Source organism: Ambystoma mexicanum, chromosome 10 (assembly GCF_040938575.1).
Source record: "Ambystoma mexicanum isolate Mex_15411 chromosome 10, UKY_AmexF1_1, whole genome shotgun sequence".
Lineage (NCBI taxonomy): Eukaryota > Metazoa > Chordata > Amphibia > Caudata > Ambystomatidae > Ambystoma > Ambystoma mexicanum.
The window spans coordinates 895,342,407-895,369,230 of record NC_090932.1 but is presented as its reverse complement, the minus strand read 5'-3'; the positions used below and the strand labels follow the sequence as shown (position 1 = coordinate 895,369,230).

The 26,824-nt window shown below is 46.1% G+C and overlaps 1 protein-coding gene across 9 annotated transcripts in view; it reads right to left on the bottom strand.

Moving 5' to 3' along the window:
* The window catches only part of MCF2L2 (MCF.2 cell line derived transforming sequence-like 2), a 3,251,461-nt gene that overhangs the window by 686,789 nt on the left and 2,537,848 nt on the right, over nucleotides 1-26,824 (bottom strand). For all 9 annotated transcript variants that reach the window (XM_069618639.1, XM_069618638.1, XM_069618642.1 and 6 more), the window contains exon 22: nucleotides 8,222-8,443. In XM_069618639.1, coding sequence (XP_069474740.1) covers nucleotides 8,222-8,443 — 222 coding nt within the window. The remainder of the gene's footprint in view (nucleotides 1-8,221; nucleotides 8,444-26,824) is intronic.

Here is a 26,824-nt window from a genome sequence, read left to right as displayed (position 1 = left end):
ATGCCGCGTCCTCGGAGACCTGCTTTGGTTGCCTCCTAAGAATTTCAAAAGGAAGGTCCAGTTGTGAGCAGATCTCTGTGCTTAACCGGCCATGTTGGACATGGCACCCAGTTCTAGTTTAGCCAAGAACCAGGGAACAACGGCAAGCCTCATGTCAGAAGACTAGATCGGAACTTGATGCATCAGCCAAGTGGCGCTTTAAAGCAGCCTATATTACATTTCTTATCAGCTACACCAATTAAGCAAAGTGAGGATTCTTACACATGTGCTGCAGATATGTCCCTCACCAAAGAGGACTTTGAAGCTGCAAGGTATACAATAAGCATAGTCCCATAGTAATTTGCTGTGCAATTCTGCAGGTTTGCTAATTAAGTTGCCACTTGTGTAGCAAAGCCAGCTATTTAAGTTACCCTGTTCAATGAACACACAGCCTGCCCTGCATTCCTCTCTTGCCTTTAGAGATACCATCCACCCTCTTTTGTCTGGTCACTGCAAGTTCAAAGAGGCTAATGGAGAGAGAGTGGAGAAGTATTGGTCTCCTCAACTCTTAAGTGCCAAAGGCAGCGTAAGAGTGCTAGGCAAGAATTGAATTTCTTTTTCAAATAATTGTAAACCAGAAGTAATCAGGATGATACTTTTATCAAGGTAACAATATTCTGCCTGGCAAAGACCAGGATGTGTTAACTTTATTTTATTTAAAGACAGTATTGCAATTCCATTCCTAAAAATATAAGTTATCACATAATGCTTAATTACAGTATTGCTACTGTAAAACACTGCATTGTCTGCATGGTTTATAGTAAAGTGTAGGTTACTGTACCTAAATCTCAGTGTCAACTATATTTCATTTTTTTGGGGAAGATGCATCATATTGACGAGTGAACATTTTTTTAAATGTACATTGTCACACAGCCACATGATTTTGATGGCAAAACTAGTTCTGTATCCTGCTGGTTGCATACATCTTGCAACTGGTGTTCAACCCTTGAGTCAATACCATACGCCTTGACATCCTATCTTCTCATCCTGTTGCTTTATACAAGCTGCCCTGAAAGTGAGATTGCTACAAACTACAATATTCCACCTAGGTTGTCCAGTTCTCTGCCTGCTATGCCATCCACTCTGCTAAGTCTCTTACTTTCTTTCTGCTTACATAATGAATACACAAAGCTAGCTAGATGTTTTTGAAAAGTAGGGATCAATAGTTCCATCCAGTATGTATATCTACAGATCTACTGCACTAACATGCAGCCTCCAGAGCTCTCTTTGCTCTATGATTATAATTACATTATATATTAGAACCTGCGGGAATGAGCTGGCCGAACTGTTTTCAAAGCCTTTTTTATCATATCTACTTATTTATTTGTGTCCATTGATGCAGCTAAACTTTAACATTTTACAGACACCCACACAGGGATTGCAAATTCTTTTGGCCCACTTGCATAATGGAGTACATTTTAAGATGGTCTTGTACCATTTGAAGGGGATGTTTGAAACTTTATTTCACATTTACTTTGCTGTAAATGTCAAATAAAGTTTCACTCTGCATGGCTGACCTTTCAGTGGCAGCTGTGTGCCAAACATAAAGTGGGTTTGTGGTGACATCCACCATCATCCGTTGCCATGGGTTGAGTGCATTCCTCTTAGGTGAAGTACGTAAACTAAGATACTCAACATGCAGATCTAGTGGAATTTTAAAGAATTTGCATTGCACGACTTATCTCACTAATGTCTTACTTCAGTGGTACACAAAACTGCTTTATTGTTGCCCATTTTATGTCTTGGGTACAAATAACCTCTGGTGACATTACAAATATTAGTACAACATTGCTAATGAAATGGGTTTGTTTGCTAATCAAGAACATTATAATTAGCCAACTCTGCTAATCAATTTTTGAAAACTAATTCATGCCTTGGGCTGCATTGTGCAGACTCAAGACGACCAACATGAATACATTCAGAGTAGAGGCAGTCAACATAAGGGAGAACCTCTTGGCGTCAATAGTGGTGAATAATGTGGTAGATCACTTGGGCTTGCTGCTGAATGGCTTGGAGGTTGAGGTGAGCAATGTCAATTCTGATTGGCAGAGTATTTCGGTAAGCCTTGAGAGTGTTCAAGGAAAAAGACAAGGTTTGGAAGAAAAATGTCAAGACTTAGAAATAGGTTACAAAGGACATTTATGAGAGACAGTCCTCAAAGAGGGAGCAGATATGATAACATGCATGCACGACTGGTTTGTTGCTCACATCCTCACGGTTCTTCAGCTTCTCTATGGTGTCCTTGACACCTTGCTTTCCCCTTCTTCTCTGTCCCTTGATTTATTAGGTTTCTTGCTTTTTCTTGACACAATGTCCACTCTTTTCCCTGGCTCGGCCAATTAGAAACATTCTCAAATGTATTCTCACTTTTCTCTGTTTCTTTGGTTTTACTGGGACGAATAAGAAGGTCTGAGTAATGTTCTTCATTTGTTTCCACCTCTTTACTCTTACTGGGACGAGTATGAATGTTCCAGTAATGATTTCCTTGATTCATTAGGACTCTTTCCTTATTTATACTTGTATCAGAGTTCCCATAGTAATTCTCAGTCTTATCCGTTATTTAATTTTCACTGAGGCAAGTATAATGCATGCACTCATTATATTTGTTATCCCTCCGGGGTCTCTTGTTTTCGCCATTTCTTCTTTTCACTGGTGTTAGCCTGCTTTCAGAACGGGATGCTTCTCCTGAGTTGTCAGGTTGCCTTTGAGCTTCTCTGCTTCTTTCTTTCGCTTGGTGTCCGCTGCATGATGAGAGCAGGTCTGTGGTCTCAGCGTCGTTGCAGGACTAACAGTCCACCGACTCTGGGTCAGCCACCACCTAAGGATCAGTATCTTTGTTGGGGTTCCATTTCCCCAGCTTTTCCTGCTTCCAACTTTTTCTCATGCCTGCTTCACACACCAGCTTTCATATAGGTTTAAATGCTGCATGTCTCGGTCTCTCGCAGCTCTCGCTGCATTGCTGACTTTAAACTTTCAGTCTCCTCCCCTTGAATTTATGACGCTTCCTTGTGCCTTCCCCTTTCGACTGTCAAAGTCCTTCTCTTGCATCTTGATCTGTATTTCTTCAGTAATCCTCCTTTTCCCCTGACTATAAGTTTTCTTCTTCAGACATCAGTACAGAATCAGAATGACAGTAAGAGATTTTCACTGAATTGTTCTTTCTTCTTAGAATGCCATAGCAGGAGTGTTGGGGATATATGGCTTAGGGCAAGGTTGTCCAACATACGGCCCGCGGGCCACAATGCGGCCCTCCAAGCCATTTCATGTGGCCCGCGAGGCTGTACAGACAACATTGAACAAATAAAGAAATGCACTGGGCCGTGGTGGACTGTTAGTGCCTCTGGTGCCCCCTAAAGGGGGGGGCACCAGAGGCAGTAACAGGCCACGGCCCGGTTTATTTATTTGTTCAATGTTTTTCGGGTCCGTGGACCCGATTAATTTATTTATTTCTGCAATGTTGGGCGGAGCCAACAATGCAGAAATAAATAAATTAATCTGGTCCATGGACCCGGCAAACATTGAACAAATAAATAAATAAACCAGGCCGTGGCGGAGGACTGTTACTGCCTCTGCCACGGCCTGGTTTATTTATTTATTTGTTCAATATTTGTCGGGTCCGTGGACCCGATTAATTTATTTCTGCATAAATAAATTAATCGGGTCCACGTGCCCGACAAACATTGAACAAATAAATAAATAAACCGGGCAATGGTCTGTAACTGCCTCTGGTGCCCCCAGCACCAGAGGCAGTTACAGGCCACGGCCCAGTTTCAGGGGCGCAGAGTATGCGGGTGCTCCGGCCCCCCAGGCCGGAGAGAACAGACGCAGTATGGATGGTCCTTTGTTCCATCCATACTGTGTCTCTCTCTCTGGCGGCCCGGGTTAAAGCCGGGTAAAAAACAATGTTTAAAAATTGGGGGACGGATGCAAAGCAAGATGCTCTTGTTTTGCATCTGTCCCTCAATTTCTAAAAATCGTTTTGGGTTGGATGTACTTGTACATTTGTGCACCCCGCTTGGCAAGAGGGGTGCACGGATGTAGAAGTGCACCCAACCCAAAACGATTTTTAGAAATGGAGTCACAGATGCAAAGCAAGTCTGTCCCTCAATTTCTAAAAATCGTTTTGGGTTGGATGTACTTGTACATCTGTGCACCCTGCTTGGCAAGAGGGGTGCACGGATGTAGAAGTACACCCAACCCAAAACGATTTTTAGAAATGGAGGCACCGATGCAAAGCAAGTCTGTCCCCCAATTTCTAAAAAATCGTTTTGGGTTGGGTGTATTTGTACATCTGTGCACCCCGCTTGGCAAGAGGGGTGCACGGATGTAGAAGTAACCCAACCCAAAACGATTTTTAGAAATTGGAGGCACAGACGCAAAGCAAGTCTGTCCCCCAATTTCTAAAAATCGTTTTGGGTTTGGTGTATTTATACATCTGTGCACCCCTCTGTGCACCCCTCTTGGTAAGAGGGGTGCACAGATGTAGAGGTGTAATGTACCCAGAGGGATCGAACCTGTGTTGCTCCTGAGCTATCCTCCCGAGACTCTGAAGATCTGAAGTACATTTAATGATACAGAACCAGAACTATTGAGCAAGTCTAACATCATCTTCAACATCATCAGAATAAATCAACACTGTTGTGGTTATACAAGAGCTAATATATTTAAAGGGATGGAATTACTCCGAATGTAGCAGCACTATTCAATAACCCAAAGTGCTTAAGCATAGTTAATGTGAAAATATGACACTTCTCACCATTGGGACAGTACTGTCTTGGACAGAGTTTCACAGTGAAGAAGTGAGCAAGTGATCCGGGGTATGCAGCCCACACACACGCATGGCATTCCCATGCACCCACTTGCGCAAATTGCACCAAATTAGTGAGATTGTGCTCCAAGGCACACGCACAGTCTTTGCTCTGAGGTTTGACACACTCACAGGATGGGCTGGCATTTCGTTCTCCCATCCTAGTTGTGTTGCTCTGCCTTTTGAGGGCTACTACAACCTGGATGATTATAGAGGGGTGGAGTAGGGGCAGTATTGGCCTACTGGGATGCAACTGGAAGGCTTAAACCTCCTTCTTACTTGCATTTAGTATATGCAATACATGCTAGCCAATGTTTCCACTGTTCTGCACCCCCCCGTCCCCCTAGCACCAAGTTGGCGACTACGTGCAAATGCGGTCATATAAGTGCTGGTTATGTCACTTCCTATATTTGGGCACCACCCGGGAAATTCATAAGTCGGCTCCCCTGCCCGATTTATTTATTCAATGTTTGTCGGGTCCGTGGACACGATTAATTAATTGATTTCTGCAATGTTGGGTCCGACCAATAAACCGGGCTGTGGCGGAGGACTTTTACTGCCTCAGGTGCCCCCTGGAATTGGATTATGCTTCTTTCATTACCACAGAAGTAATGAATGTGTATTACAGAGATAAGCTGGCATATGTATTGGGCACACTGCACATGCTCAGGCAGCATCAATCATGCTTTGTAGAGGACAATGCTGGCCTAAATTGGTAACAGCCAGCACAGACATGTTGCTACAGAGGCATATTTTGGGCACAACCAGCATGTCAATGTAGTGACAGTGCTGTCTTACACTGTGGACACATTGATCATTAAAATGTGTTGTGTTCTACAATGTTCTTGTCAGCTGTTAGTGACATGGAATGTACATGTTCCCCTTTAGAACTGATTGTAAATGTATGGCTTTTTGGTCACTTTTCCTGCTGTAAAATGCACAATTTCAGCCCCAAACCCTCCCTATATTGTTATAGCTCCCTCGCTACGCTTGGTCGCCCTCACTATTTCCGAGAAATATCAACACATACACACTGGAAGAAATCACAAGAAACTAACCTTTCATCACTGCCCCCGACACCTGAAGCTATGCCTTTGATGCTATTGTGTGAAAGGTCACACACCATCGCTTTTGAATATACTGCTTTGGGTCAGGGTGTTCACTTTTGGCTCGCCGGACCTCCGGGTGACAAAAAGTGAATGCTTCGGCCCCACATTCAAAAAGGTTGGACAAGCCAGGCTTAGGGAGTTCTTGAAGGCATGTTCTGGAAGGAGGTTTTCTGGAACATGGCTTAGGGGGTTCTTTGCCAGAATGGGAGGTCTGGTCGCCAAGGGTGTAGTCGCTCCCGGTGAGGTTCTGCTTGCCTCTATCCCTAGGGAGGGTATTGCATAGTGGGCTCACCTTCCTAGCCTCACAGGGAAAGTCTCCCCCCTGGCGAGAAGTGACCGAATCCCACGATTCGTCACAGTGGACTAGATATGAATCTGGAAAGAGACTCCAGAATTGAGTTGCCTTAGAAGTGGAAGAGTGGGTCACTAAGGGTCATCCTGATTGGATATATCACATTAGACATGTATGTGTATAGCTAGTAGGACATGGTAGTTATGTAATTCCCTGAGGCACCAAGTATCATGTTATGATTATGGCCTTGGAATGTTAAGAGTCTGAACTCCGCTTGTGAAAGATCGGGGATATTTTGAGAGTTTCACAGGCAGACTCCAGACAAAGTATGCCCACAAGACCATGCAAACGTAGGGTTCTGCCCATCCTTTTACATAGGACGATATGGATCAAAAGTAGGTGAAAAGAGATTTCAGGTGTAGGTATGTATTTAATAAAGGTGGACTTAGTTTACACAATAGCTTCCATATATGCCCCCAATCAAGGGCAGGAGGGATTTCACAGTGCTGCAACAAAATTGGAACAATTTGGAGAAGGCGAGTAGATCCTGATGGGAGATTTGAATTTAGTTGCAGATCCAAACCAAGACCAGTGCAATAAGAATATTACATGAAATTATTGGCAATGTTCTATTCCACAAAATATGAGCGCTGTGGCCCCTTTGTTGGTCCATGGGCAGTGTGAAAAAAACAACCTTTTTTGGGCCTTTTGAATACCTATTTCACCCCTTAACCTCTCAGAGGTCCTTTTGTACGTTAACATGTAAATTGCATTTTTTGGAAATCTTTTCAGGGTGTTGTCCAAGGTGACTTTAGAATGTCCATGGGCAAACACAGGGTTGAAGTTAGAATATTTTACAAGCATCACGTTTCTGAATTGACAAACTGTAATCGTTCCTATGATTAGTGAAGAGGCGTCGACAGACAATGAATCAGGATATTTTTATGGACCTACTTTCTGGCCATTTGTAAACAAATCTGTCCAGTATTTAACACCATATCTTTGAAAGCACACTTTTTTGACCAGACCATTGCTCCTCACGAAGGTTTGGTGAAAGTCTGGCCAGTGAATTGGGCTGCAGGCACAGCAAAAATCTTTCATTGCAAGTCATAAGGCTTTTTAAAATGCTTATCTCCCTATAAGTCTTGCGCACCCTCCTTCTTGTGATGAAACTGCATGCAACTGTGAAAATTTAGTCTGGTCTATATTTTTTTGACAATTTATGTGGGTTCATCAAATGGAGCCAAAGTTATAAGCCTCCCAAAAAGTGCTCTCCTATTCTGAGAGCAACGTAACCATAACTACAGGTTTGTGATCGCTGACCCTGTAGGGGTGTGTGTGTCTGTGTTTGTAAAGTATATTTTTTTTAAGTTGCAATCTGTCTGATATAAAAAGTCACTCTCCCAATCAGTTTTGCATATGCACGCAGGACACTTGTTCTTACTCACCAAGAGTGCACATTTTAAGGGCGAATATGTACATGCACAGGGACGTTATAATTTGAGAAGGAGCAGTAAGCCTTCAAAATGATGGGGACCCATGGGCAAAATGTTCCACTAGGTGTGAGAAAAGGTAGAGCGCAAAAGGTTTAAAGCTTATTAAAACTGATAATCAACCAATTGAATTATGGTCTAGAATAGGAACAATTACTAACTGCACAACTCTGAAAGAACTATCATGTGTCAGGTAAATATTGCTTCTGTATAGTAATCCCTGTAAAACCTATCAACTGAACTGAATGGAGAGTTCACGTTGACCATAAGCTTCATTACAAAGCATCCTCATCCCAGCATTCATAAGGTGAGAGCTATGTAGGCTTGAAATGAAACCCAATTTTTGTCGGCCTCTAACGTATATCTGAGGCCTGAAAGAAAAATTTAAAAAAAATTAAAAAAAAGAAATAACCAATTCACACCCAACCTGATAAAAAAAAGAGACATAAGTTCCTAAAAATGCAAATCTTATCCAGCCTACCTTGAGAGAGTTCTTGAAGCTATAGGAGGGGCTTTTTTCGTGTCCATCAGCAATTTCTTCACGCTTTTTACAGAAGAGCAGAGTTTTGGCATAAAGGAAGAGGTGCCGCTGCATGGGTTTGAAACGGGCCAGATCCTTCACCTTGTGGTGGCCCTTCTTGTGGTCTGTCCAGACATTGAAGGAGCCTTGCATTAGCAGCTTGCCCAATTCATTTAGGTCCCCCTGAGGCAAAAAATAGGATTGTATACATTAAAAACACTGTACACAACTCACAAGATAATATTGTATAGTTCTTTCATGCGTCACAGTGACTCCTTTAATTCAAGAAAGTAGGTCCTCAATGCAGACCGCCCAAGGAGGAGGTAGACCATTATTGGGAGGAGTCCTACCAGAAATGTGTTTCTTACACAATACCTTACATAACAGGATGGGTTTGTTTCGTAGACAGAAGTTAGGAAGATTGAAAACTATAATGCTGTGTGCGTGCACAGGAAAGATCATCTAAGTGTAATTGTTTGTTCTATGCAGGTATCTGGGTGAGATGGAGAATTTTGCATTTGTTGCAATATGAAGGAGAGGACTACTCTGCTGTTGGCCTGCCCCCGCTGTGGAGAGGTGGGCATTGGCTTGGTTTGGGATGCAAGGATGGAAGAGTCTAGCTTTTGAAGGTGTATCTTGGAGAGATTGGAGTGATCGCCTGGATCTGGACTGTAGTAGAGCTCCTCAGGAGGTCAGTCAGACTAACAGTTTTTGAACTGATCAATTCAGATAGCCGTTTTCAGTACGTCCGCCAATTTATGTAGCGCTTCCAATTCAGTCCAAGCGATGAAATACAAACAAGTATTGCCATTGTTTTGGGTGTCGTATGCACATTGTAGCCTCAAATGCTTCAGTAATCCCATCATATGCATAATATAGTTTCAGTATGGTGCTGTATAACACTGCTTGTACAGCTACTGCCATCATACGCTACAACCAGCCCCAAAAATGCCTACATATACAAGGTATATTCACTGTGAGCTACACCCTTGCATGTGCAGGTGCTATCATATACCCAAATAATGCCATCCTAGTCCCGGTGTACACCTGATGTGCAAGCTATAGCCCCCATGACCTCCCTATAATACTATCACAGTCACCATATGTAAGGAATGGCATTGCAGGTGCAAACAATGAGCTTGTAATTCTTTTGTTTTTGGTCCAAGGTTTCTAAGGATTGATTACGTTTATTTTTTCGAATGTACCCCCAGTGAATTGTCCAAAATGCAAATCGGTGTGTTTGAAACAGGGAGAAGGGGTCAATTTGAGGCAGCTTTGAGGTTACGTTTCCAGGGGTTGCCTGTTGGAGCTTGGATGCCACCTGGAGCATACCCACTCTGATGCACTGGAGCACCAACAGCACAGCCTTAGACCATTTTTGGCACCCCTTCAAGAAGGCAGTGCAGATTGTGATTCTTCCTACACTAAGCAGAATGCAAGAAACAGCAAGATAATATTACTTTAGGGTGGTTTAGAAAAAGTTTGGGTGATCCACTCCTAGACCTAAATCTGTCTCTCTTTCTTATCTGTCAAATGTTAGACAATGTCCAAAACCTATGCTATCGTTTGGTTTAAAGTGTGTACCTTTTATTTTGCTTATGCTTTTGGTGTTTGGAGTGGGCCTCCTGAAGAGTTCTTGGTATGTTTGTGCTTCTCATGCCCACCTACCCAATGGCATAGGAGACATTACAACTACAGGTATTGGGCATTCATCAGTAGTTCAGTAGTTCAGCCTTTCATCTTTCAGGGGTACTCGAAAGACATATCAACTTTGGCAAGTGCGCTTTTTTAATGTGATTAAAAGCGGCATGAATCTGCCAATCGTGCGATGTGCAAGAGTCTACTCACCTGAGTTTTTTCTTTTTGTATGTTTAATATTTGTTATTTTTCAACAAACTTCAGGGTACACAAATATAAGTCTCTTTTACCAGTAGTACCAAAGTCTACACATACCATGTTGTAATGGTGCAGAAGTAAGGCTTAGACACAATGATGGCATGTTTCAGGGTATAAACCTTTATTTATTAATAAAAGGGTGGACAAATGCTTCTCTTTCCCTAAACCTCAGAGGGATTTGCCTACCTCAAAGAAAACTAGTGAAATTGTCAGTAAGTCCAAAAACTAAAATGTCTGTCACTGTCATGTTTTAAACCTACCTCTGTCCCTAACACTAACTATCTAAAGTAACTGTGCAAGGATGATCTCTTCCCAAAGTAAAATGTGGTCTTTATGTTTTCAACCAATAGAAATTTCCCAGTCTCTCTGATAGTAAAGTCATGCAAAATAATGTTCCAAAACAAAATGTTCCAATGCTAGGGTTATGCTCCTTTCCCCTAGACTTCTTCTTGTCTTATGTTGATTCCTTTTAGGACTCCTGAGACCCTTTTCTCTTAGATAAAATGTCACTGTGCAATTCCCATGGTAATGTGTCTTGTGTTTTCTGTTTCTTTATCGCTATCTAGCGTAGGATTCCTTCTATCAGTTCTAGAGTTCTTTACCCTCTTGCTTTCAACCTCTCATTTGGGTGTGAGTCCCAGACTTGCAATACTTTACATGGCCTGGTTCACTCTCCTGCCAAGCCAGTGTTTTTCCTTCTCTCATATGGATGCGGGTCCCAGACTTGCAAGTGTGTGTTATATTCGCTTGTTTCACTCGCCTGACAAACATAAAACTCTTCTGGCTTTTCTTTACTTGTATTCAGGGTCCCAGACCCTCTTATTCTGGACCTCTTGTTTGGATGTGGGTCCCAGACTCCCACGGCTTCATTGCCTCCACTTGGTTCACTCTCCTGCCAAGTATGCAACCCACTCAGTGTCCCAGGCCCTCTGTTTCTCATTCTCTTATTTGGGAGCGGGTCACAGACTTGCACTTCTTCGTTGTACATGCTTGGTTCACTCTGCTGCCAAATGTACAAGTCACACAGGGTGGACCCTCTTATTCTCAACCTCTTGTTTGGGTGCAGGTCCCAGATTCACACTTCTTTGTTGTACACGCTTGGTTCACTCTCCTGCCAAGTGTACACATAACTCAGGGTGCCATACCCTCTTCTTCCAGCTTTTATCGCTTCCCCAGACCTCCCGCACCTCACTGAAAACCAGCGTACCTGTTTCCTTCCTTCTGATGGGTTTCTGCGGTTCCTGGGCAGATGGGTCCGCCTGCGAGGCTCCGGCAGCGCGCAGGGTCTGCAGTGACTCTGCAGTCTCACAACGCCTTCCGGCTGCTTGTTCTCCTTCTCCCACACTTGGGGCGCCTGGAGGTGTCTCTCCCCTTCCTCTCGGTATGGCTCCTCTTCCTGTCATTTTGTAGGCTGCTTTCCTGCACGGCTCTCGCTGTCCCTCCTACGAGGACCGATCTCTTTCATCGGCTGCCCAGCTGATCCGATTTGAAAATCCTGCGTCGGACAGTTGTATTTCATCAGGCCTAATCACCTGTGGTAAGAAGCTAGACCACTCACTCTGCTTCTCAAGGGTGATCCTGAGCCTCCAGGTGATCTTCTTTCGCAGTGTCAGTTTCCACATTATGTGTGAAACACTTTGTATCTTTTGGTCTCTCATTCTGTGATGTTTGTTGGTTTGACTGATTTGGCAACAAAGTACATTAACGCTAACTAGAGAGGGGGGAGGAGGATTTAGGGTTGAGTGTATTGAAGGGGGTCATACTGTGTTCTCTGAAAATGTTCATCCCCAATCCTATAGTGGCATTCTCTTCTCATGTGATCCTCCCTTCGTGCACCACCCCCAGGAGGAATATTGTACTGTGGACGCACCATCCTAATGTGTAGTGTTCACTGATTATATGTTTTCATTAACAAGTAGACACCCTAAGAAATGTGGAAGGAAACAGGTAGTGGGCAGGGAATAACAAAGTGAGCACATTCAATCTTTTTCTCAGAAACAGGACGATAGGTAAACCATATAATATCACCCATATAATTCCTTAAATTAGATGTATACTCTTCAAGGACCTGTCTATAGTAAAATCAAGGTTTTCTCTTGCAGATAAAAGTGCCATTCCTTGAATCAAATCTTCATGTTAAGGTTTTTTTGCTGCTTTTCCATTTCTTTAAAATGTGTCTTTTTGGCATAATAAAAGCTCTATATACTCAACATTTGATATCATAATTTAGTCTTTGGACTGATAAAAAGAGGCCCACCACACATAGTATTGGTGTACGTGGCATTACATGGTTCAAAACCAATTCAATACTTTCCAGGATATCTTCCCAATAGTGTTTAATTGACCACACTCCCAGAACATATGTAAATATGGGCCCCGTTTTATCTTGCAAGACCAACACATCACAGGTGATAACAGTTTCTATTCATTCATCTATGAGGGTGACAAGTATAAGTGATGAAAGAATTGCTGTTGGGTGTATTTCAAGTCTAGGTAAATTTTCATGTTAACTATATTTCTTCCTTTTTTAACCAAGTCTTGTTCATCGATGATCGTGGCCAGCTCACATTCACATTCGGGGCCTCATCACGAGTTGGGCGGTATGCAGGCTCTATTTCCGCCAAGCAGAAATAGCATTACCGCTGGGAGTTGTGGCGCAAATAGCGCTGCATCCCAAGTATGCAGGCAAGTGCACACGGCTCCGGTGGTAACGCTAATTGCGCCTGATGGAAACAGCGCCGGAAAGCAGGCTACCGCCTGAAAACCTAGCTCTAATTGCGCGACCGCCGAGCGTCTGTGCAATTAGCGTGCACTATTAGCACTGGCAGGAAATATGTCACAGCCGGAACGGTAAACACTGCAGTGACCATTTTGGAAATCACAATCCATTCATCCATTCAAAATCAGAGCCCCTGGCATCCATCCACACTTCCAGACCATCAACCATGTCTCAGGAGAGGGTAAGGGGCGAGGCAGCCCAAGATCGTCTGCGTAAACCAAAGTTCACAGACGCAGAACTGATAGTACTGGTTGATGAGGCAGTGGTCCACCATGCCAAGCTATATGGAGCCAGGCAGAAGAAGACTTCCTCCCTGCGCCGCACTCAGATCTGGCAGACTGGAAGCCAGAAGGTGATGGCAGTCTGCCGCGCCCCCTGGGATGGGGAAGGCTGCCACAAACGATTGAATGCCCTGCGAGTCCGGGGAATCCTGTCCCACCATTGACAGGACAGCATGGCCACAGGAGGAGGCTCACCACCTGTATTGGATCTGACACCACTGTGATCGGCATGAAGGGGATTGCGAGTGTTAGAGAATCTGAGGCGGGTGCTGCCACCCAGGAGCCTGAAGGTGAGTCAGCCCTCCTACCCTTTGGCATGTAACTAAAACAGCTCGGCACAGCATCCCTCAGTGGAACTACCCATGAGGCGGGCACTACGATTGGGGGCAGTGCGTGGGAACCACCACAGGCACCCACGGCAGCACCCATGTGCATTGCACCAAGGTAAATCCTTTAAGCCAGAGCAATGGGGTGGGCAATCAAGGAACACATCCAAGCACCAGGCACCACACAGCCATAGCGGGGGCACAGCAGTGCCCCATCACGACCTGGCGGTGACAAGTACCAGACCCCTTCTCAATCAGCATGCATAACAGTCAAGTTGTAAATGGGGACGTGAAGCATGCATGCAAATCAAAAGCTAGTTCACCAATGTAGCCCTGCCATGCCACCACACTCAATTACATTCCTCCAAACCTCCCCTCCGCCCCTAGCATGTGTCCCTATTGCAGCCAACCCACTACCAAAAGCATGCAGGCCAAGCCTGTGCATCAGTGCAACAACGCCATGCCACACCCCTCACCACGTGATTACTGTCATGTATGCCAAAACACGTGAGGAAATGTCTCCTAACGCCATCCCCTATGTCCCCTACAGGCACACAAGTTACACCAGAGGTGTCGGGACGAGGATGCTGCTGGGCCATCTACACGTCTGACTTCCCGGGCCACTACCAGCACCACCCCCCACAAAGAGGATGCAAATCTATCCCTAGGTACAAGGCGCCCCCAACTCATCTCCCTGCAGCAGGGTCTCACCCGCACCATACGCCCAGCCCGCCAGGCACACACCTACTCACATTGAGGACAACAGCGTGGCAGTCCAGGCGGCCATGGAGGACACAGCCCTGACAGCTATCTCCCATGTGGGACAAGGAGCAAGCAGCAGCAGCAGAGGTCGAAATTAAGATTGGATAAGCAGGAGGTAAAAGCAGCTCCTGGTTATCCGGCATTAACCATTGAGCAGGAGCTACCACTGGGAAATAGGAAGCTAGTACATGGCGAACCGCAACTTCAACTTTAACATGAGATGTCAATTTAAAGGAATAGTGCGCTCAAAAATATTATTGTCCCGAGGGTTCGGGCATTTACTGTAGTTTTCCTCATTTTTATACATGTGAAATCAGGCAGCAGGGCGCAGCCATCTTATCCGTTGCCGCATCGCTCTAAGGGGAACTGCCCTGGCGGTACTAATCATATCCCTCGCCCCTGAGGCTGAGATCACTAGATGCGTACGGCCCATTTTACAACGCCAATGCATGTCTCGTGTCAACATTCTCTGCGCTTCAGCTAATGACGTGTCACCATGGAAATGGCAGGACGCCTCTTTCCTCAATGAGTATAAACAGACCGCTTCTCATCAGAAAACATCAGATTTGCTTTTCCAATCATTTCACCGTCTTTTTTTGAGCATTTTGTGCCTTGTTTCTGTGCTCTGGTCAGCTACCTTCGTTGCTCGTATTCCGTGAGAACATATAATAGTACCATTACTATCCATTTCCATAATGCCAACAATACAGCCCTACCAGTACAAGCCGGAGTATTCGGAGGTGGAATTACTCGAAAGAGAAAGATGCGGAAACGATGGGGCTTCGGGCGACAGTTGGGAGGACGAATCAACAGATCAAGAGCCTGAGCCTAGTCTCATGGACGACGTTTTCACCTGGTGTATGCCAACCGAGGAGGAGAACTGCTGCTGCCGAGAAAACTCTGGATGCTTGTCCTACATATCAGAAGGCGAGACACGGCCGCAATGCGTTACCGAGCTGCATGACTTCAGGTCAGCCTGCCTCACACGGTCCGTGTTGAGGATTATGATGGTTCTTAAGCACGAACTTCGCGCAACAGTTCGCCTTCGCAATCCAAGTAACGAGTATGTGTACTCTAGTTGTGCTGTCACTTAGGCCACTACCATTTCATGGTTGTCTCCTATATTGTCGTAACTTTGATCTATCACTGCCAAATGAATGTAGACTTGCAATTCTATACATCACTCGCAATTTGCGTAAATCATAGTGGTCTTCTTATCTTTATTTCATGTACAACCATGAAGCAATATTTCTTTGTGTCCCACATTTAATGGAATGCCTAGTTGTTCAATATTGTAATGTGTCTACACTTTAAAGCCCAAGTGGATTGATCCGTGAAGTAACATTTGTACTGGCAACAATGCGATTGGATACAGGATTGCATTTTCCCCTAAGGTTTAATACACTTATCTTGTTCATTTAAAAGCAGTTTGTATCTTTCTCTTCCACAGGTGGTAGAGGCTGGTGGCCTATTGTTCGTTTACATGGTGGCTTCATGGGAAGCTTGGACACCCCGTTCGACGAGTAATACCCGCTTGTTTTGTTGGTGCCATTAGAGACACATTCCCCAGTGACAGCTGTCAGTACAGGGGATTTTCCCATACTGTGCTGCAACCCAAAGTTTATAATGTGTAGTACATTTGTGCCATCAAAATCAGCAACTAAATAAAATACAACTGCACTTTTATGAATGGTTGTTTCAATTTTTCAGTGAATCAAGTGTGTCTCCATTCAGCAGTGTTCCGGCCCTTTCCTTCATGCCTCTTGGCCGTCCATCCCCCCTACCCTATCAATGACTGTTAGCACCTGTGGCCGTGCCCTCCCAAGGGGGGCTGGCAGGGGTGGGAACGGCCAAGGTGCCAAACACCATGTACACTTCAAAGATATCTTATGCGCAGGGGCCATTGTACATGTGCCCTAGCCAGACCCTGTGTCTCCATGCAGGCTCCCCTGAAGCAGGCCGCGCCCCTACAATCTATATAAGTGTGTCTCTCCCTTCAGCGCTGTTCCGGGCCTTGTCTGCACGCCTCATGCCCAGCCATCTCCCCTCCATTATCAACGGCAGTTCGCACCAGTGGATGTGCGCTGCCAAAGGGGGCTGGCGGGTGGGAACGGCCAAGGTGCCAAACACCATGTAGACTTCAAAGGTATCTTATGCGCAGGGGCCATTGTTCACATGTCCTCCTCATACACAGTGTCTCCAGGCAGGCTCCCCTGAAGTAGGCCGCGCCCCTGCAATCCACATAAGTTTCGCTCCATTCAGCAGTGTTTCTGCCCTTTCCTGCGTGCCTCTTGGCCGTCCGTCCCCCCTACTGTATCAATGACTGTTAGCACCTGTGGCTTGCCCTCCGAAGGTGGCTGGCAGGGTGGGAACGGCCAAGGTGCCACACACCATGTACACTTCAAAGGTGTCTTACGCGCAGGAGCCATTGTTCACATGCCCTCCTCAGAGACAGTGGGCCTCATTACGAGTCCGGCGTTAACCGAGGCGGTAAAACCGCCTGGTTAACGCCGGACTCGTATTACCATTCCCCCTCCGTGATTCCCGGAATTACCGGGGCATCACAACCCCGGTTTTCCGGGAATCACGGAGGCGGAATGGTGTAAATCCCCATTCCCATTGAGTCCTATCGGACTCAATGGGAATCGGGATCATGGAAACACCGGCAGCATCTTGTAATGCTGCCAGTGTTTCCTCGTCCGCCTGCAGGCGGGCGGTGTTAAACCCGCCAGGTCAGACCTGGCGGGAACATCACCTCCCGCCTGCAGGGGTCGGGATCAGGCGGTCCGGAAACAACGGTGGCGGCGGGTTTACCGCCACCGTTATTTCCGGACCGCCACGGTCGTAATGAGGCCCAGTGTCTCCAGGCAGGCTCCCCTGAAGCAGGCCGCGCCCCTGCAATCCACATAAGTGTGCTTTTCCTTTTAGTGGTGTTCTGGGACTTGTCTGCACGCCTCATGCCCCTCCATCCCCCCACCAGAATCAATGGCAGTTCGCACCAGTGGATGTGCGCTGCCAAAGGGGGCTGGCAGGGGTGGGAACGGCCAAGATGCCAAACACCATGTATACTTCAACGGTATCTTGCGCGCAGGGGCCATTGTACACATGGCCTAGCCAGACCCCGTGTCTCCATGCAGGCTCCCCTGAAGCAGGCCGTGCCCCTGCTATCCACATAAGACCACGCCATATACACATCACTCATTGCAAACGTGTCCTGTCCACCAAAAGCAGAGCTTGTGGAACAGTTCACTTCCCGGTACAAATGATTAGCAGCTATTTCTTTGTTCAACAATGTTTATTTAAAGTGTCCAAATAAAGCGTCCAATGTGTCTTTTGAAATCTATCCTCTTTGGCCTTTTTTTTTTCATCAAGTGCCTTTTTGAGAATACCATACAATGTAACGCTGTGCTTTCACACTTCCCAGTTTCATCTATTCCGTCCTAAACTAACATGTGTCACTCCACCCACTTTCTCGCTCTGATGTGCCAGACCTGTCAGCTATCAATCCCTACGCCCGCAGGTTACCTCAGGGGCAAGACTCCCACACTCCTCACCTCGGTATTGACCCAAAGTGGGATAGTACAAACACACGTGTGCATTTATAGGCCTCTAATATATACCTAAAAGGCATAGTGATGTCCATTATTCAATGCATGTCTAGGTTAAGTGTGTAGATCAGTGTGGGGAGTGAGCGCCTTCACTATCAGATGTCTTATCACAGGGGCCGATCTTTGATTTGCAGCCCTCGGAGTCTTACGATTTCAAGCGCAGTAGGGGTAGGTGTCTGCGTTACCAGAATATATGACCAATACAGAATAGGTATACGGGGGGGGAGGTTGAGGGGGTGCGGGGTTAGGGTCTGGAAACCAGATGCGTTCAAGGATAACTGGGTTCATGGGTTCAGGGGACGGCGGCCTGGCAGGAGAGGGTTGCAGTAGGGCTTGCTCGGACATTCTTGTACGAGCACATTTTGTCAGGGCTCGAGACTCGCTCCTTACGAAAAATGTTTATGTGATTTGCCGTGTTAACAGGAGACGGGCTGAGCTGACAGGTGGTTTGGGCTGGCTGTGGTGTTCACTGGGAGAGTGCGAAGTTCTCCAGAGGAACATTACAAATAAGGCTTTTGGAAGTAAACTAACTGTAACTGGTTTCATTAAAATAAGTAAATTACTAGAAATTTCGTGTAGCATTGGTGGATGGCAGCAAACAATTCATTTGTTTTTCAAAAATATTTCTAATGTCACTATGGTTTGAAGGGCTATTCGCTCGCATTCGGAGTGAAGGTAAGTTGCTTTCAATGCTGCTTGCGAGCTGAGCAAACGCACTCATCGTACACAGTATAAGGTTCAATTGTTTTTCAACCTTGGAAGAAAGGGAGGATTCCGAAAGGAATGAATGAAGGCAGGGGTGTAATACCGTCAAATATGATAAGGTTCACCATTCCAAAACTGGACAAAGGAACATGTAATTTCATTTTTATTTTTTTTAAATTTGTTGATCTGAACGGAGTCTCTGCCTTACGCCGAGAGAATGGAAATGCCGAATATTATGTAAGTTTTACTGTAGACGATTTTATAGACCAACAAGTCAAGGTATCATTAGCCGACCGTTATTGCTAGCTTACATTGTACTGGGTTGTTCTTTGTGGCATATTGCAACGACACGCAAATGCAACCTGTGTGTGTACTTGTCTTGTGGGCACATGGGCAGTCCAGCATCGAAATGCATGTAGTCCACATCTGGGTTTCCCCAGGTTCCACAAATGCCAAATTCTACGCTAGTATTTAGTTAAAATGCCTTCTATGTGTTCTTCGAATTGTAGCGTCAGCTTCTGCATTCCCATTTCGAGTTGAACATACTCCATAGCACAAACCTCTGAAGCAAATTGTAGACTACTTTCCACGTTGTTTTCTCTGTGTTCCCATTGTTTCACGTTTGTGTTCATCATTAGTTTTCACACGGTGCAGAATGAATGGGTAAAATGATAAATTATAATAAAGAACGGCTACTGAGACACATTTCTGTAATGTAAACAGCTACATCCTGCCTTTCTACAAATGTCATCGATTCCAGATACCAATTGACATCTTTTTTAACAGGCAGCTGCAGATACACTGAAATGGCTGGATCACCATGATGCTGTTTTGGGACAATCGCCACTGGCTGATATGCCCTTACGCGGTACCAGCGATAAGGAGCAACCTCACATCGTTAACGGTGGCCTAGCGCCAAGCTGATGCAGAAGCCTTGCGATTCACGGTGCGTCCAATGCGCTTCTTATATCCAAAAGGAAAACCGTGTGACTCACGAGAAACATTTGTGGATCGAGAGCAAAGAAAAAAATTACCCATTTGCTTGAACATGGCAATCGCTGGATGTTCTCAGAGCGTTTATTGTGAAATAAAAGTACTTTACAAATTGTAGAGTTTTGCTATTTCCTTGAAAAGTATAGTTTCGTATTCAAAATTGGGACGCGCTATGTTGTGAGATGATGTGTGTTGATATTCCGGGTTCTGCGTCAACCTATGTTAACACGTAGGTGATGACTGGGCACGTTCGGCTACGCTGCCCAGTAACGTCATGGAGATAGGCGGAGAATATCACTAGGTTTGCTGATGTCAGCCTAGGGGCAGGGGATATGATTTAGTGCCGCCAGGGCAGTTCACCTTAGGTCGATGCTGCAACGAATAAGATTAGCACAAGATGGCCGCGCCCTGCTGCCTGATTTCGCATGTGTAAAAATGCGGAAAACCATGGTAAAGTGCATAGGAATTGTTTGTACGATTGATCAACGTATGCTTAAAAACACATGCCCGAACCCGTGGGACAATAATATTTTTGAGCGCACTATTCCTTTAACATTTTGCTTATTTTTTATGACGCCTTATGCTTTAACTGTCATATAGATGTGTCCTAATGCTTATTTATAGATTGTCCCAAATGCACAGAATTACATTCACATAGGGGTGTTTGTTTGGCATCAGTTGGCTTGGGGAGCAAAAAAGTAGCTCCTGGTAACTGTTAGTGCCAAGCTAGCCAGGCTTTTCTAGGCTACAAGCAGGAGCTAAATAGCTCCTAGCTAACCTCAATTTCGAACCCTGTGCAGTGACAGGCGGCAGCGGGCCGACACTTGGCCACAGTTGGCGCCCTCCATTACTCAACACGCCTGAGAGCCCAGTTCGGGCAATTGAGTGCATCCCAAGGCCACTAAGACTAGCACGTACCCCAAAACCAGACACTGACAGCAACTCATATGGCTCCCCAGTTGCTATCCTCACCAGGCGACGTCCCACACCACCACCCCAGTGGACTGCTGACCTGGCTGTTTTCATGGTGTGCCTAAGTGAGATGGAGGATCACCAGCTTCAGATGGAGAATGTTGCCACTGCGCACAGCCAGCATATGCAGGTGATCAGTGAGGCCATCCATACGGGCAAAAGGAGGATGGCCCACGACAATGCGCGGACCAGGAGAACCATGGAAGCATGCACAGCCTCACTGACTGGGTTTCATCAGAGGGTGTAGGAGCTGTGCGAGGGCGTCTGCCCTAGCCGAGCAGTTGAGGAAGGGCAATGCCCTCCAACGCCAGCAGCTGCAGGTGACAGCTCTATACCAGCACCCCCACAGAGGAATCACAACAGACCATCCCTAGGCAGAGGTCCCTGCGCCAGCTGTGCTCATGCTCTCCGGATGCTGAGGATCGGGAGAAGAGGGCAGGGCCATCAGGATTGTCATGACTATTGTTGGCCCGAGTAGACACGGTGGTGGATGGTGGTAGGGAGGATAGTGTGCTGGGGTGTTGGTCGTGGGTGGGTGCCCGGGAGGATAGTGTGCTGGGGTGTTGTTGGCTGGTGGGTGGATGGAGGGGGGCACGTAGTTTGAAAAAGTTACATAAAAACTGTTGAACAAATTACTTGTGAGGACATTCATGATTGTGTTCTGTTAAGATGGATTTCTGAACTCTGAGTTTCAGAAGGCCAGCCTAGTTTCTTGGAACAGGGTAACCTTCTGGACAAGCCAGACCAATCAAGGTAGGATTAGCGGCAGTCAAGACTATTTCTCAGGAGGGGTGAGGGTGACTGAAAGACCTCAATGAGCACACAGAGTAAAGGACACTACAAATCACTCCCAGTCAACTGTAGATATATTAAAAATACAAGTACATTTATTTAAGGGCTTTGAGTTTCAACACACAGAAATTATCAACACTAATACCTTGAAACCAATACAATCCTACTAGAATTCATATATGCAATACCAAGTGGCCTAAATGGTTAAAAGCACAGAATGTGTCCACAACCTAAAAGGGGAGGAATCAAGCGGTGCAAATAGTTGTTAGACAGTTCTTTATCAATCAATCCCTAACTAAGTGGTGGTCCAGTCTCTACGAAGAGTGGAGCCTAGTGCTCAAAAGTACTGGTGCACGTGATAGTGCTGAAGGACAAAAAACGGGGTCCTTGCAGGGACTGTAGCAGCTCAGGAAGGTGGGTGAGGCGATGAAGAACGAGTTCTCACTATTTGTGGAGGGTATACCCAAAAGGGCAGAACAGGTTGCAGGAGTTGGGAATGGGACGGTAGCACAGGCTACCTGTGGAAAGGTGAGTGGCCCTCATGGGACACTCGTGTATAAAAGTGGATGTATGCGCTAGGGGCCACCGGTAAGGGTTGCAAGTACTCACCGACCCCCGGTGCACTCCGGACCAAACTTCGCCAGTCGAGTCCACTTTGTTTGCAGTTTCAAATGCGTCAGTTGTGCGGCTCTGCGGCTTTCAGCAGCAAAGTTACAGCGATTATTCCCCAACGGGACAGTGGTGGTTTTTCCGCTCCTGGTGGATGGATCGGGCCAGTTTCACTGTAGTAGGCTTCAGGGCACAGAGGGCACAGCAGCAAGGCACCTGCGAAGTTCGTCACCACGACTGGGCGACACGGTAATCGCGTGCACTCTGGTTCGGGTGCTCTCTCTTTGTTCCAGACCTGGGAATGCCAAGTGTACGAAATTCAGTGTGAGAGTGCCGTGAACACAGAACTTGCGATGTACCAAGTTTCAAGAGTCTCCTCGAAAGGGCTGCGGTGTCAGAGCAAAGGTCCTGCGCAAGCTGATCAGCCCACTGTTTGGCCCAAGGACACTTCCGAGAAGGCTTACTTGCAGGGTTTGATGAAGGTGCAGAGAATAGTTGGTCCCACTGTTCCAATGGGTCGAAGCGTCTTCGCAGACCTTCTGGTTCGAGCAGATGCAGAGGGGTCCACGGGGACAACAGCGTGCTCAGGGTGCCAAACCTTCCAGCCGGTCACCAGCGGTTCCTCGACTCAGCTTCTTAGTTTCAGGATACTTGGATCCTATCCTAGGTTCAGTGAGAACTCAAGAGATCGAGCTGGTGTGGGTGTTTGGGGCCTCTTATCCAGAATCTCCTTTGTGCCAAAACGAAGAGGACCCAGTGGGAGATCTGCTCACATACAGGCACACCAGGCACACCAGACGTGGACCAATCACCGACCCCGGTGGTCCCAGTCATTCACAGCACACCAGACTCTCTCGCACCCAGGTTGTGTATTGGAACTAGACAGTCCAGCCCACATCCTGGAAGCACACATACAAGGCATGCAGAAGCCTGCAAAAGCTTGGCGTTTCGTGGGAGAATGCATGCCCAAATAAGGACTGACCCGGGTCGGCTCGACCTGGGGAAGGCAAAGGGGCAAGATGGCCAAAGGACTGGACAAAGAACCTTGTTGCATGGCCATTTCTGAGCCAGGCCACCTTCCCGTGGCAACCACGGTAAACGCAGTTTGCATGGCACAGGGTTAAAAATATGCGAAAAGATAAGCTGCCACGAGCCCTGTCCAAGGCACATCTGCACGTCTCCTAAAAAATCCTTTCAGGGAGTCTAGGGCCTTTGGAAATGAAAGGAAGACCCAAGCGCACTGTACTGTAAGGTACATTGTGCACTTGTAACATGTTGCAGAAAAGTTGCAACATTGGAAAGGACTAAGGGAAACAAAGTCTCCCAGTACTGACTGTCTTTAAGGGCATGTCAGTTCCCCCATAAGAAAGTGAGCGAAAGCCAAGTGGAGTGCAGCCGAATGCAAAGTCAGATTATGGTGTTAAAACAGCAGCAAAAGGTTGGGGGATACACAACTGGAGGGACAACTTCACATAATTGGGAATCTTTCTTAACATGTTCTTGTGCTCTTTACTCAAACTAAAATAATTGTCTATTTGCGCCTGTCGGCCAATCTCACTTCCCTCACTTCCTTCCGTCAACTCCATCTTCCTCTCAATGTGGCCTGTAAGCGTCGGGGGCAGGGGGTGGAGACACATTCCTCCTTAGGCAAATATTAATGAGCATAGCACACACCAAGATTATGTTCCCTACTTTGTCAGGGTCATACATCAGAGCCCCTCCAGTGCGGTCCAGGCACCTGAATCGGGCCTTCAGGAGTCCAAATGTGCACTCTATGCAAACACGGGTACAGCTGTGGGCATGGTTGTAGGCGTTCTCATGTGGTGTACGTGGGTCACGCACAGGAGTCATAAGCCATGCCAGCTGCGGATATCCAGAGTCACCTGCATGGGGTGTAATAGGGACATCAGTAATTTGTCTCATGCATTGGTCTGCTATCTCAATGTATCCGGCAATTGTTAGCTGTGGGCATTCTTGTGTGCATTCGGGCCATGCAATGTGTATGGGTGATGGGTGTGCATCATCTGTATATTATGCCATTGATTACTTGTCCTGTAAATGCACACAGTGCTTTTGTGGTAGGTGTTCTGTGGCGTGTCCTGGTTTAATGCACATGGGCAGACAGCTGTGGCACAGATGGACATGCTGTTGGGTGCTGCTGTGCGGATCTGCGCAGTGGGACCTTCAAGATGTATTGTGGTGCATGTGGTATGAATTGTCATTATAATGGCAGCAGTGTTTGTCCATTACCATGTGTATCCTGGTGTGTCAAACGTGTGCGTGCACCCTTGGATGCCCACCACCGATTTTGCAGGGGCTGCACAGGTCCTGCCTGTGCCTCTTCTTGAAGCTTCCTGTAGCTACCCCCGCTAACCCCCACACATTTTTTAAGTTGTGCTTCAAATTGCATATGTGGCAGGGTTTGTTCTCACTCACTATCTAGGTCAGTTGTCCTCTGTGCCCTTCCATGTATCCTGGTGGCAGGGTGCTGTTGCGTAGGACCATGGAGTCATGGGTGGAACGAGGGTAGCGGGCACAGCAGTGGGTTATGATGAGGTCAGGGCCACAGGTCACCTGCACGTTCATGGATGTGTTAGTGCTTGTGGTTCCTGTAGATGACCTCATGGGCTTGGGGTGCCACCAACGCAACATGGGTGCAGTCGATGGCTGCTATCACATTGGACAGTTGTGCATTAAAAGCGGGCCTTCATTTCATTCACCTGGGCCTGGGTGGTGGGCGTTGCGATGTGTTGGTTGACATGGCATAGAAAGGCATCGAGCATCTGGCCAAGGACTGCGCTGGGTGTTGACTGTGCCATGCCATGCATCATGGTCACAGTGCTGGAAGATGTCTGTCCCAAGGAACTGCAGGACTGCCACCAGCTTCACCAGTGGGGGCACGGCTGTGCAGATGTTAATCCTGCTCCCAGTTCCGTCATGTATTGTGGCTAGCAGCTCAGTGATGGTCTTCCTGGGTACTCAGTTACCAACTGGGTGACACTGAGGGCCCAGGGTGATGGCCTGACCCTGGGAATGGGTGCTCGCCTTGCTGGGACTGCTCTCCTCCTCTTCCTCCTCTTCCTCATTCCGCCCCACCCACCCCTGTACTTCCTGCCCCCTGGCCTGGTTGTTCTGCATCAGAAGAGCCAGGCGCAGCCTGAGCAGCTGCCTCTCCCAGCTTAAATCACATAATGGCAGCATGGTATTGCAAAAAGTGTTTGGGGGCATGGGTGGGTCTTATGTATCCCTATGGTGTGCATTGTGTTCACCTGTGGCTTGATTCCTGGCACCTGGGCTAATTTGCCTGGAGGTAATTCTCAGCTGTATTAGCGCCGGTTTTCGGTGCTAATACCGCTGAGAATGCACCTGTGATATGGCTGTATTTGCACTTTATGTCATCAGCGCTATTAGTGCTGGCTATAATCGCACCGGCAGTAATAGCACCGGTGCCTTTTTGGGTCTGGCAGTATTCGCGCTGATTCGTAATCTGGCAGAGTGGTATTGGCGGTACCATTACCCCTGGATTTATGGGCTTCTGCCCAACTCGTGATGAGGCCCTTTGTTTGCTTACTACCAGTGATCTGAGGGATTGTGCCACATGATAGTAAACAATAAATACATTGTTGATGCTATGAGACTTATTTTCCTCATAATTGATAAAGTGGGGGCAGTTCATGTATGCATGCATTCAACATAGAGAATGATATACAGGTGATATAATAACCGACAGGATTTGATATTTAGCATTTTCTATTTTCTGAAATTCTTAGCATATATTTAAAGTTTATGAAACCGATGTCCATCGAATCTCATCCAGAACATGTTTTAGCTTCCATATGCCTGCTAATTGCCATAATCGCTGGCTCACTTTCTTGTTCTCCCATAGTTTTGCAGGGTTATTCCATAGGCTCGATTCTTTTGAGAGTAAATATTGTTTGACCATTTTTACATACGTTTCTGCCATTATTTGATGGTATGACATACCGATAGTGGGGTCAGGACCGATCGTAGACCTTTATCCATAGTGAGGAGGCCGTCTTGAAGAATAGGAACAACAGAGTCTCTCTCTTTCTATCGTAGTCCAGCAGGCTTGGTATTTGCGTCATTGCTAATCCACTCATTTAAGACACGCAAGGTAAATGCTGTGTGATATTGCTTGATATTATGAAAGCCAAATCATCCATCCTTGACTGAGTGCATCAGAATCTACATTGGAATCCGGTGCCTTGCTCCATCGCCCCAGATAAAGTAATTGAATGTTTTTTGTATTTTCCTATGTAGTTTTTGGGGAAGTGGTAATGAAAGCATACTAAATGAGAATAATAGTTTGTGAAGTACAGTCATTTTAATAGCACCTATTTTGCCCGATAATGGGAGATTTAATTTTATCCATCTTTTGCAATCTAAAGCGATCTCCCAGAGTTTGGATTTCACGTTGTTTTCTAGTAGGTGTAAAACGTCTCTTGTAATAGAAATACCAAGATAGTGAAAGCTGTCCTTGGCCCAATTAAACTGTTGATCAATAAACAGATGCCTGGAAACAAACACTTGTGATTGTGAATATCTCTGTCTTTGATATATTTACTTTAAAATGTGATATTTTACTGAATCCCATGAAAACTTGCATTCGTTTAGCTTATGACTATTCTGAAATCAAAAATAAAATCAAGAGGTCTGTATGAAGTTGTACCTTTGCAGTATATGTACCACATTTACATCCCATAATACACAAATGGAAATGCATTGCTATTGTCAATGGCTCTATGAAGAGGTTAAAGAGGAGTGGCGAGAATGGACAATCCTGTCGGGTTCCACAATGTATCTCAAATATCATTAACCTC